Source organism: Pristis pectinata, chromosome 30, assembly GCF_009764475.1.
Source record: "Pristis pectinata isolate sPriPec2 chromosome 30, sPriPec2.1.pri, whole genome shotgun sequence".
In the NCBI taxonomy this organism is placed as follows: Eukaryota; Metazoa; Chordata; class Chondrichthyes; order Rhinopristiformes; family Pristidae; genus Pristis; species Pristis pectinata.
In genome coordinates this window covers 7,946,319-7,958,911 of record NC_067434.1, presented here as the reverse complement: position 1 = coordinate 7,958,911, position 12,593 = coordinate 7,946,319, and the positions used below count along the sequence as shown (strand labels likewise).

At 44.8% G+C, this 12,593-nt stretch overlaps 1 protein-coding gene across 1 annotated transcript in view; it reads right to left on the bottom strand.

Annotated features, from left to right (window-relative positions):
* Positions 1-12,593, bottom strand: part of sec31b (SEC31 homolog B, COPII coat complex component) — an 80,636-nt gene that overhangs the window by 41,128 nt on the left and 26,915 nt on the right. Inside the window, exons 11-14 of the mRNA XM_052041587.1 lie at positions 7,367-7,597; positions 6,001-6,075; positions 5,315-5,407; positions 197-302 (exon numbers count right to left, since the gene is read on the bottom strand). Coding sequence (XP_051897547.1) covers positions 197-302; positions 5,315-5,407; positions 6,001-6,075; positions 7,367-7,597 — 505 coding nt within the window. The remainder of the gene's footprint in view (positions 1-196; positions 303-5,314; positions 5,408-6,000; positions 6,076-7,366; positions 7,598-12,593) is intronic.

Here is a 12,593-nt window from a genome sequence, read left to right as displayed (position 1 = left end):
AGCACCTGATGTACTGCTACCTGCAAGGTAACAGACCAAATGTTGGAAAGTAGGATCTGTCTCAATAGCATTCTTGGTCAGCGTGGATACAGTTGGCCAGATCATCTCCTTCTGTGCCATAAATTTATACAATTCCATAATTTTAGATTTTACAACTTCATAAAATTCTGTTGCTAGATAGTAATCAAGTATTTACCTCCAGTCACAGGGATTTCAAAGATGGGTTTTTCCCCAGGAATATTATCAAAGAAGTCAGTTGTTGAGGCATCTCCTGCTGCAATGGACTCCTCGGAACTTGAACTCTGGAAAAGCAAGTGAACAAAAATACAGGTCAATAAATGTTCCTCCATAAAAAAAGTTACAAAATGCATTTGTCCCTTACACAACAATGCAAAGAGCTTCTTAACCACATATACCTGATCACATGCATCATATCCTCTTCTTAAAAGGTGCTATAATTGTGATCCATACATTAATATTTCAAAAACACAGAAACGGGATTAGCTGCTGCAATGCTCATTAACCTCAGGTGTTTTCATCACAATATATATGCTGATAACTTCAGCCTAACACAATTACCTCAGCATTGTTCTTAGTTATCCAAGTTTAGAGATGACCAACACCGAAGATCAATAAACGCCAATACCAGTGACAGACAGTTTAAGCTTCCATATCTTTATAAACTCTGCCTGTTGTGACCCCCTTCCTTCAATCCTGAGTGGCAAGCATTTTAGAACTATTTCTTAACCTCCATTCACCTCATGCAATGATGCTGGAGAGTACCTGTTGTCCCAGGGAGTGGCTGGAACCAGGTACTACATAATAATCAAGGTGATCAATCAATCATTGATTGATTTGAGAAGTATTTCTTTCATCAATATCCTCCGCCTTAAACCATTCCAAACATATTCTTAGGTAGTTCTTTTTAAGTCATACTGGCCTGTGGCTTTCTTGACCTTATAGCTTCCATTTATCAAAATAACTTTAATTTTTTCTTTTAAGGATACTTTTTTGATAAACTTATAATCTCAGTTCTTTTTCCAAATCTCATTTATCTCTGGGCCAAATGTAGTTCCAGCACATCAGCCTCACTGATCTTTTCAAAACCTGCCTGGTTTTTCTGGTGTCCTTGGTTATAGTGTTCTTCTGCCACAGACCTGCCTTTGCTCCCTCTTAGGAAAACCACAGCATCCCTGTCACTCTCCTTTGTCCAATTTTGCAGAGTCTATCACGGCACTCTCTGCCGTCTCCTTGTGAGCAGGAGGCTCACGAGCCCATCATTCTCTTTGTCACCTAGTGTAGCCACTAAGGATAATCTTGCCAACTATCTCCCAACCCACTATCTCACTGCAGTAGGGAATAGTGAAGTGGCTCTGGAGCACTGAAGTAGAGAACAGGGGGATGATCTTGTAGCAAAGGGGGACTCTGCAGAGTTGGTACCTTGCAAGGATAGCTGGAACTGGTTCAAACCCATCCAGACCACAAACTGCAAGTTAAAGTGAACTACAGCAAACCTTTGCCTGGTTACCAGCCTAACAACAATCCCATAAACTCCAGGACGGAAGCTTGCCATTGTACATATAAAGCAAAGATGGAACTGCACCCGACTCATGTAGCACACAAAGCACTGAAGCTTGACACTGCAAAAGGCTTACCTCACTCTATGTATACACGGTGCATGCGGGGTAGAGATAAAGGGGGAAAAAAGGTAGATAAGAAATAGTATAAGAATAATGGAAACTTTCGATCGCGGAGCGTTTTTTCCAGGACGAGTGACTTCCCTGTTGACATCAGCATGTAATAAAGGGAAAGTTTGCTCTGAAGGTGAATCCTGGACTCCGTGTGAATTCTTTCCGTCTACACTTACCTAATGCTGATCCTGTGGACTCCAACAGCAACTCAGCTATCAACACCTCTCTCAGCATCTCCCTCTAGATATCTTCTCATTTGTGACAGGCCTCTTGTTTGATGTGAATTATTGCATCAGCATACACCTGACAAAAACTTGGGGGAATCAGTTTTAACACCTTTTCCTAAATGGTGCCCCAACTGGTTGCATCTTCCATCACTTACTTCAGCGAAACTGACATGGCAAGAGTTGGCTCATCATCAACAAATCCCCAACTGCTCTGTGATTTCACACCCTTTTAGCATGTTTGTCCCTCTTTTCATGCAAGATCTCTGATCATTTTGTTGCATCACACTCCAATCACATCTTCCTTCTCTCTTCCAACCAAAAAAACCCAACTCTTTTCCAATTCACTTACACCTGGACATTTAAAATCTCAACTGGTCCATTTCTGCCTCAAGATATCTACAGCTACCAATATGCTCAGCCACACCATCATCACTGCTAGTAATGCCCTATTCAAACTTTTACTCTATCACCCTCGCCTATCCGCTCCTTTTCGCTCAGTGCCATGGGAAAGAGACTGGATCAGCCATGGTGGACAAGAAATGTATTCACAAGATTTAACTGGACTGCCCCAAAATTGCTCACTATTCCAGGATCATCAGGAGTGCATGGATTCTGCCATTAAAATTGATACTAATCGGTCATTTCCCTCCCTTCCTCTGACCACCATGCCAAAGTTCTCAGGATCCTCTTGCACAAGCCTTGAACTCTTATCATTCTCTAGTTTCTTCATCTCACCTCAGGCCCTCCTCATTCATCTTGTGGATGAGTTCTACCTGCTCCTTCAACCCTACCATTCAAATTTCCCTCTTCCCTAACAATATTAGAAGTTGTTATAGAGTCAAGTAGTCATACAGGCCATTCAGCCCACCATGACCATCCTGACGATACCTCTATCACAACCTCCTGAGTCTCCTCCACTCTAAGGAAAACAAACCCAGCCTATCCTGACTCTCCTCGGAAATGAAATATTGCATCCCAGGAAACATCTTGGTGAATCTCCTTTGTACTGTCTCCAATGCAATCACATCCTTCTTATTGTGTGGTGAAAGAACTATACACAGTACTACAGCTGTGGCTTAACCAATGTTGTATAACATCGTACCACAACCTCCCTGTTTTTCTTGCCTATGCCCCTGATAATGAAGTATCCCATGTGCCTTCTTCACTATCTTAATTCTCTGTGCTGCCACCTTCTAGCATCCTTGTTCCTCAACATTCTCTTAAGCCATTGTACCATTATTAGGCCTCTGAAATTGCATTGTTTCACACTTATCAGGATTAAATTCCATCTGCCATAGCTCTGCCACCTTACCAATTGATCAATATTATCCTGTAGCCCGAGTACCCTCCTCACTATCAACACCACTGATTCTTGTGTCTTTTGCAAACTTACTAATCATACAACGTGCGTTCATATCTAAATGTATATAACAAACAGTAACCGTCCCAGCATTGATCTCTGTGGTTTACCACTAGTCACAGGTTTCCAATCACAAAATCTGGCTGGCTGGCTGGCCCTCGATCTATCCTATGTAAATATCAGTTCATCCTTAACTGCTCCCTGTCTCTTACTCTCACCAAGTCCTATTCAATCATCCCATCTGTGCCCAAAGACCTATATTGACTCCCAACTAAGCCATACCTCAGTGGTGAAATTCTCACCCTTGTTTTCACATCCCTCCAGAGTACTGGCAATCAGCACCACGTGTGCCAACCCTCACACAGACATCTTTGCAATCTCTTCAAGCTCCACACTTTCAAAGATATCTGCACTCCCCCAGTTTTTGTCTTGTTCACCTTTGAGCTTAATTGCTGCACTATTGGCTCCATACCTCTAGCTATTTGGTCGCTAGTCTCCAGAATTCCCTTCCGAAACCTCTCCACTGCTATAGTCACTCTTTCCTTCTTTCAAGATACACCAAAATTTACTTCCCTGATTAAGCTTTTGGTTATTTGTCCTAATATGTAGTTTGGTATAAAACTGTTTGTTACTGTTCCTGCAAAGCACATTGGGATCTTGTGCTACATTAAAAGCATGACTCAAAACATCCTAATGAGTTATGCAAAATCCAGAAACAAGCTGATGGCCAGGGACTGAAGTATGCTATTCAGTGCACAGGTACAGAACATAATGCTGGCATTGATTGAGGGGCTGGAATTGAATATTGAGGACACAATGCTTTGGAGATTAATAAAAATCTTGGCCAGACCCCATTTAAAATATTCTGCTCATTGTTGGGCACAATCTCAGGAAATATAAATTGACCTTGGAAGAGGAACAATGCGGATTTACAAGCACAATACCAGGGGTTTCAAATAATCAAATTATCATGATTGGTGTCAACTTTGGCTTTTATTTCCTTTAGATGGCTGCGGTGCAATCCAAGAGATATTTAATATGATTACAGAATACAATAGAGTATTCAATGGGTAAACTATTATTCTTGGTGGGATGTCACATAACAAGGCAACAAACTTTAAGCATTACTTTGGCAACACAGTGGTGCTATGATTAGTGCTGTTGCCTCACGGCTCCAAGGACCCACGTTGGACCCTGAACTCAGGTGCTGTCCGTATGGAGTTTGCAAGTCCTCCCATGACTGTGGGGCTTTTATAGTGGCTACTATAAACTATCCCTTAGTGCATGGCAATGGTAGAAAGAATCAGAGGAGTTAATGGGCATGAGAGAAGTTGAGAGGTAACAGGGGAATAAGGAGAATCAGAATGGGGTTAATGGGATTGCTCCCTTGAGAATCGGTATGAACCTGATGAGTTGAATATTGCCCTTCTGTTTCATTAGAACACAATTTACAATTACTACAAAGACTAATAGAAATCTAGAACAGTCTGCCCCAAAAGGTAGTAAATGCTTGGCGGCAAGTTTGAATTGAGGTGGATAGGATTTGATGTAAGGATATCAAGGAAGTTGCAGTACTTTATCAGTCATGATGAAATTCAACAGTGGAGCAGGCTCAAAGGGCTGACTAGCTTTCTCCTATTCCTGTGAGTAGTTCCAATCACCACCAGCAGCTTAAATACTGCAACGTTGATGGCCAATGAAACTGTACAGTTCAAACATTTACACAGCCTGACCTACTGAGTATTTCCAGCATATTTTTCTATGTTTATTTTAGACTACCAGCATCTGCAGTTTTATTAACACTTATCCATGTAACTTCAACATTTGCATCATGATTTTACACTTCAGCTTTACCTACACTGCAACAATATTAAACCTTTTGGCTGGCAAAACATACTGAATGACCTGAATGTCTCAAATATCTCCAGAATTGACCTCATGGTTCAAAGAAAGCAAGTCCCCAGCAAACAATGCCAGGCAAGTAATGGACATCAAGGTCAGTGAAATTTTACGACAATTGCGACCAACTGTCATACCTGACTAGAGATTCCTGGCATCTTCTGTGTTCGCTCATTACTCTCCACTTCTAGATTCTTCAGTCGTGTGCTGTTGCCTAGACTTGATGTGATCTGGAAATAGCAATTTGAATGTGGTGGTTAGTTAGCGACACTGACGAAGAATTGAGATGAAGCATAAAATATAGTGCTGAACTATTCAAAGGCAGACAACGTGAGAGAAAGAAAGATGAAAGTGAAAGACCAGGCAGGCATTAAAGAATGTGCAACAGGCTGTAGGTTTATCACTTAACAGTGTTAAAAGAGAACATATGTGAGACAGAGAGAGCAAGTAAGTAATAAAAGAGAGAAAAAGAACAACCATAGGAGTGAGTAAGTGCAGGAGAGACAAAGTGGAGCAAGCAAAACAAGGAATTAGAGGTTGGATGTGCTTACAGGGCAAAAGAAATAGCTTGAAAGAAACTTTCAGTGGGATTAACCAGCTCAATTTCAAACAAAAATATTTAGCTTCTTTCTTCTACAAGAAAGGCTGGTCTTCCCCAATTAGTCAACATCTTTCCCTGCATGGATGCAGAAAGATGGAATTTTGATAATTAGCCTTAAGCTCCCTTACATCGATTTTCACAAACAATATAATTAGCAAATCTACAGAACTGAATCTCACCACGTAACTTCAGTTAATGAGTTTTTTAAAAATGCGATTTTACCTTTTTTTCCAATTCTTCCTTACTGTAGCCAAGCAGGTTCAAGTATTTCGTACGAGGATCTTGTTCAAAATTTACCTGGAGGATTAGTAAAAAAAAAAATGTTTAAATAATATCAAGCATTTTTTTTGTAAGGTTGTTGAAATTTCTCAACAGAAGCAGAGCAATATTATGTCGTCAACTCCGTTCCTCTAAATTGGAAAGTTATTGAAAAGGGACAAATGATTTTTGATTGCCTCTAACAGAAGTTTATATAAAATGTAGACCTACAGTTGAGATCACATTTAGTCATGTAAATTCCAACCCCACATCCCCGCTGTGAAAAACAGTAATAAAAAGTGGTGCTGTGACGTATACAAGTTCATGTCACGTAAATTATCTACGCTCCAGCTTTATTAAGTAATTTTTTTTCTGCAGTATTGTTATTTTCTTCTTAAATTACTTCAGATGGTTTTCTAATGAGATTTTTGACTTCATGCAATACCATCCAAAAATTATCAGTTTCAAGACAAATGGGAAGTGATCCAGATCTGGTTTTTCCCAATTACATTCTCACATTCAAGCTTCCACACTGCCGCGCCCTTATGCACTTCCAATTTCTGAGTATTTTATAACCTTGAATGTCTGTACTTCTCACTTTTATATCACAGCACCATCCCAGTCTCCTGCATCCCACTCACCCACATTTTGCCCTAAAATTTTGAAGGCCCTCCATTTCTGCAAAAATTTTTCCCAAAACTTACTTCTGACAAAGTTTCTGGTCACTCACTATAATCTCCTCCTTCAGCCCAATTTTTGTGACTTTTTTTTTTAAATGGAGGTGCAATTCACTGTGGAAAGGTGCAGTGTGAATGTAACTTTTTTTGCAGCAACCAGATCCTTTGGCTCAGATTGTTTTAACTCATTTGCAAATTTATAAATGAGAGAAGGTAGAGCTAGTATCATGATCGCATTAGTTAAAACTCAAATACGCTTGGCTAGTCAAACAACATGATGTTTCCATGCACATTGTATACTTAAATGGCCATAGAGTCAATGAGTCATACAGCCCTTCGATCTACTGAGTCTGCACTGAGCAGTTTGAATGGTGAAATAATTAATATCCTGATTAGTAAAAGAAACTGTACCCCCATTTAAAGGAAGCTAAGAAAGAAGGATAGTCGTCTATGATTTTGGCATTGGTTTGTGTACTTCAATAGAGGAAAGGGATTTCAGCTCATGCATATGCATTATTACATTTAGAAATTGTTAAAATGTTCTAAAAGGATTTCATTGCATATTATTTGAGGAACAATTTTGATTATGTGAATTTTTACTGCCCTTATCCAGCAAATTCTAACATTTATAAAGCTGTCAAAAGAGTATGCACCTTTAAAAAGTTCCAGATGTTCTTTTCGAATTCTGTTCCTGCAACGTTAATCTTGGACTGACAGTAATGGATAAATGCCTCTGACCGGAGTGCTGCCTGTAACTCGTTTGAACGGCACAAAAATTCAGTTTCCGTAGTAACAACACTAACGAAGACTTGGCGTGAAACAGGCTGTTGTATCTGTGGAGCAGCGGCTTTGGAGTTGGCAAAAGTAATCAGCTTCCCTCCAAACTGCAAGGAAAGATAAAAGACAGTGAGAAATACAATTTCTCAAACTTGTTTGTGCATAATAATAAAACCTGGAGTACATTTTGCCCAAACAGCCTTATGTCAAATTTGTTCAAAATTTTTGAAAACAATGTCTTTATAAAGAAACCTAAAATCATGCCAGTACAGTAGTGCTAATAAGTTTTTGACTTTGAAACAAAAATTTGTTTATGTTGGTACTCAAAAGCATTTTCACTTTACTTAGAGTTATACAGTACAAAAACAGGCCCTTCGACCCATCAAGTGTGTGCCAACCATCAAGCACCCACCTAAACTAATTTTACAATAATCCCATTTAATTCTCCCCACATTCCCATCGCCTCTCCAGATTCTACCACTCATTATATATTATGGACTATTTACACTGGCCAATTAACCTACCAACCTACAAATCTTTGGAGCAGGATATTGGTATTGGTTTATTATTGTCCCTTGAACCAAGGTACAGTGAAAAGCTTGTCTTACAAACTGATCGTACAGGTCAATTCATTACACAGTGCAGTTACATTGAGTTAGTACAGAGTGTATTGAAGTAGTACAGGGAAAAACAATAACAGTACAGAGTAAAGTGTCACAGCTACAGAGAAGTGCAGTGCAATAAGGTGCAAGGTCACAACAAGGTAGATCGTGAGGTCATAGTCCATCTTATTGTATAAGGGAACCGTTCAATAGTCTTATCACAGTGGGGTAGAAGCTGTCCTTAAGTCTGCTGGTACGTGCCCTCAGGCTCCTGTATCTTCTACCCGATGGAAGAGGAGAGAAGAGAGAATGTCCCAGGTGGGTGGGGAAGGAGGAAATCCAGACAGTAACCAGGAGAACGTGCAAACTCCATACACGTAGCACCCAAGGTCAGGATCAAACCTAAGCCATTTCAGCTGTGAGGCAGCAGCTTTATTATGTAAAGCTGTACAGTAGTAATAGACACACACATACTTGCTGTCCACCTGCACTGCACTTTCTCTGTATTGTAACACTTTATTCAGCACTCTGTTATTGTTTTTACCTTGTACTACCTCAATGCACTGTTGTAATGAATTGATCTGTATGGATGGTATGCAAGACAAGTTTTTCCACTGTACCTCGGGACATGTGACAATAATAAACCAAGTTACCAATATATTTTACTATATACACAGCTCCACTGTGCTGCCCTGATAACAAGTACTGCCACTTGTTATTGATTTTCCCACGGGGACCATTGCACAGAAACTATGTTTGATTTACAAGTTTATCAAATCATTGCCAGACTCTGAAAATATTTTGCTCTTGTAGTGACTGACCGTCTGAGCAAGCGAACCGGCTCGGCAGTCGGATCGCGCGTCGTCGGAGCGGCGAGGCCCAAGATGGTGTTGGGCCTTCGTCTTCCCCGAGCAACAGGGAGAACCCGTGCGCGGGAAAGATTTGATGACGTAGCATATACGTCATTGCCGTTTGGAGTGGGCGGGAACAGGCTCTCTTAAAAGGCCCGCACAAGGCGGGAAAATAGACCAGTTCTTGTTCTGAAACCCTTCGACTAGCATCTTGTTTTTTCACATCGTGGTAGCAGCCACTACATTGGTGACCCCGACAGTAAACGGATCTTGGACCCACACAATGGATGACAACGCAGCAGCCAACGCAGTGGCACTCAAGCTGCCCACCTTTTGGACACTTCGTCCCAGCGTCTGGTTCGACCAGGCCGAAGCGCAATTCCACCTTCGCCAGATCACCTCCAACTCCACGAAGTACTACCATGTGGTCAGCTCTCTGGACCAGGAGACAGCCGCCCAGGTCGGAGACTTCATCCAGTCTCCTCCGGAGGAAGATAAGTATCCGGCTTTCAAAGACCTTCTGATTCGGACCTTCGGCCTCTCCCGTCGTGAGTGCGCCGCCCGCCTGCTTCATCTCGATGGCCTGGGGGACAGATCCCCAACCGCCCTAATGAATGAGTTGCTGGCATTGGCCGAGGGACACAAGCCCTACCTGATGTTCGAACAGACCTTCCTCGAGCAACTACCCGACGACATTCACCTGCTGTTAGCTGACGCCGACTTCAGCAACTGACGTGAGGTAGCCGCCCGGGCAGATGTCCTGTGGAAGGCCAAACGCGAGAGCGGTTCGTCTGTCGGCCAAATCGCCAGGCCACGAGCCCAACGCCCACCTCAACCAGTCCCAGCAACCAAGCGACCACACCCCAGAAATACAGACGACGACACTGGCGACCAGCTGTGTTTCTACCATCAGAGGTGGGGCGCGGAGGCCCGTCAATGCTGCCCATCCTGCAAGTTTCAGGGAAACGCCAGGGCCAGCCGCTGCTGATGGCTACAGCGGCTGGCCGCCGACAAAGCCTCCTATTCGTTCAGGACAAGCAGTCTGGGCGGCATTTCCTCATCGATACTTGAGCAGAGGTCAGTATTTTGCCACCGACCGGCCGCGACACTCGTAACAGGCAACAGGGTCCTGTACTCAATGCCGCAAATGGCACAATGATATGGACTTTCGGTACCCGTACAGTTCAATTACAATTCGGCAGCAGCCGTTTTACCTGGACCTTTACCCTTGCCACCGTCGCCCGACCACTCCTAGGAGCCGATTTCCTTCGGGCCCACAACCTGTTAGTCGACCTGCGAGGGAAGTGGTTAGTCCACTCCAGAACTTTCCAGACCTACCCCCTGGGAGAAACCAGTCTACCAGCCCTGAGCCTGGACTCCATTTCCCTGTCTGGCAACGAGTTCACCAAGCTCCTAGCTGAATTCCCATCAGTTTTGGCACCTCAGTTTACAAATTCTAGGCCCAAACATGGGGTGCGACACCTCATCATTACCACAGAGCCACCCCTTCATGCCCGAGCACGACGACTACCTCCAGACAAGCTCCGCCTGGCAAAGGAAGAGTTCCGTCGCATGGAGGAGCTGGGGATTGTTCGCAGGTCAGACAGCCCCTGGGCCTCCCCCCTGCACATGGTCCCCAAAGCCACCGGCGGGTGGAGGCCCTGCAGCGACTACCGCAGGCTGAATGATGCCACCACCCCAGACCGCTACCCCATCCCTCACATCCAGGACTTCGCAGCGAACCTACATGGGGCCCGCATCTTATCTAAAATGGACCTTGTTCAGGGATACCGCCAAATCCCGGTCCATCCAGATGACGTCCCCAAAACTGCGATTATCACCCCATTCGGCCTGTTTGAATTCCTTCGAATGCCGTTCGGCCTTAAGAACGCCGTGCAGACCTTCCAGTGGCTGATGGATGCGGTAGGCCGCGACCTGGACTTCCTGTTCATTTACTTAGATGACATACTAATCACCAGCCGTGACCTCTAAGAACACCTTTCCCACCTCCGCCAGCTGTAATCCCGTCTCCGTGATTTCGGCCTCACGATCAACCCGGCCAAGTGCCAATTTGAACTTGACTCTATCAATTTCCTCGGCCACAAAATCACCAGCGAGGGGGCAACACCCCTACCCGCCAAGGTAGACGCTATCCGCCATTTTGCCAGCCCCAACACGGTCAAAGGCCTACAGGAATTTCTTGGGATGGTCAACTTTTACCATCAGTTCATCCCTGCAGCAGCCCGTATCATGCGCCCTTTGTTCTCGCTGATGGCTGGTAAGGGCAAGGACATCGCCTGGAACGACGAGGCTGCGGCTGCCTTCGTCAAGGCCAAGGACGCCCTGGCAGATGCCACGATGCTTGTACACCCTAGGACAGATGTCCCAACTGCCCTCACGGTGGATGGAGTACTGGAACAACTAATCAAAGGTCGTTGGCAACCCTTGGCATTTTTCAGCAGGCACCTTAGACCACCCGAACTGAAATACCGCGCTTTTGATCGGGAACTTCTAGCGCTGTACCTGGCGGTCTGGCATTTCCGGTACTTTCTAGAAGGCAGGCCTTTCACCGCTTTCACTGACCATATGCCTTTGTCCTTCGCCTTCTCCAAAGTCTCCGATCCCTGGTCAGCTCGTCAACAGAGACATTTGTCCTACATTTCTGAATTCACAACGGATATCCAACATGTCTCCGGGAAGGACAATGTCGTTGCTGATGCACTTTCTAGACCGACCATCCACAACCTGTCCCTGGGTGTCGACTACACGGCCCTGGCTGATGCACAGCAAGCCGATGACGAGCTGCCCAGCTACAGAACCGCAGTCTTGGGCCTGAAGCTCCAAGATTTCTTGGTTGGTCCAGGTCGGCAGACCCTCCTTTGCGACATCGCAACAGGTCAACCCCGCCCTATAGTTCCTGCAGCCTGACGGAGACGTGTTTTCGACTTGATACATGGGTTGGCGCACCCGTCCATCAGATCAACTGTCCGACTGGTCGCCAGCAAGTTTGTCTGGCATAGCCTGCACAAACAGGTCAGTGAGTGGGCCAGGACTTGTCCGCACTGCCGGACATCGAAAATCCAACGACACACCAAAGTCCCGCCACAGCAGTTCAAGCCTACCCGTAGAAGGTTCGACCACATCCACATCGACCTCATGGGCCCTCTGCCGGTTTCAAGAGGAGCCCGGTACCTCCTTACCATCGTGGACCGGTTCACGAGGTGGCCAGAGGCAACCCCCCTGACTGACATCACGACTGATTCCTGTGCCCGGGCACTGCTCACAACTTGGATCTCATGTTTTGGTGTTCCAGCCCACATCACTTCAGACAGAGGCACCCAATTCACCTCCAGCCTCTGGTCTGCATTAGCGAACATGCTGGGAATGCAGCTGCACACCACCACAGCCTACCACCCTCAATCAAACGGGTTAGTGGAACATTTCCACCGCCATCTGAAATCAGCCTTGATGGCCCGCCTGAAGGGTCCTAACTGGGTCGACGAACTGTCGTGGGTCCTGCTTGGCTTACGCACTGCCCGCAAGGAAGATCTCCACGCTTCGTCAGCTGAACTTGTGTACAGGGCGCCCCTGGTTGTCCCAGGGGATTTCATACCCGCCCTTCGGGACCAAGGGGAACAACCCACGGCAGT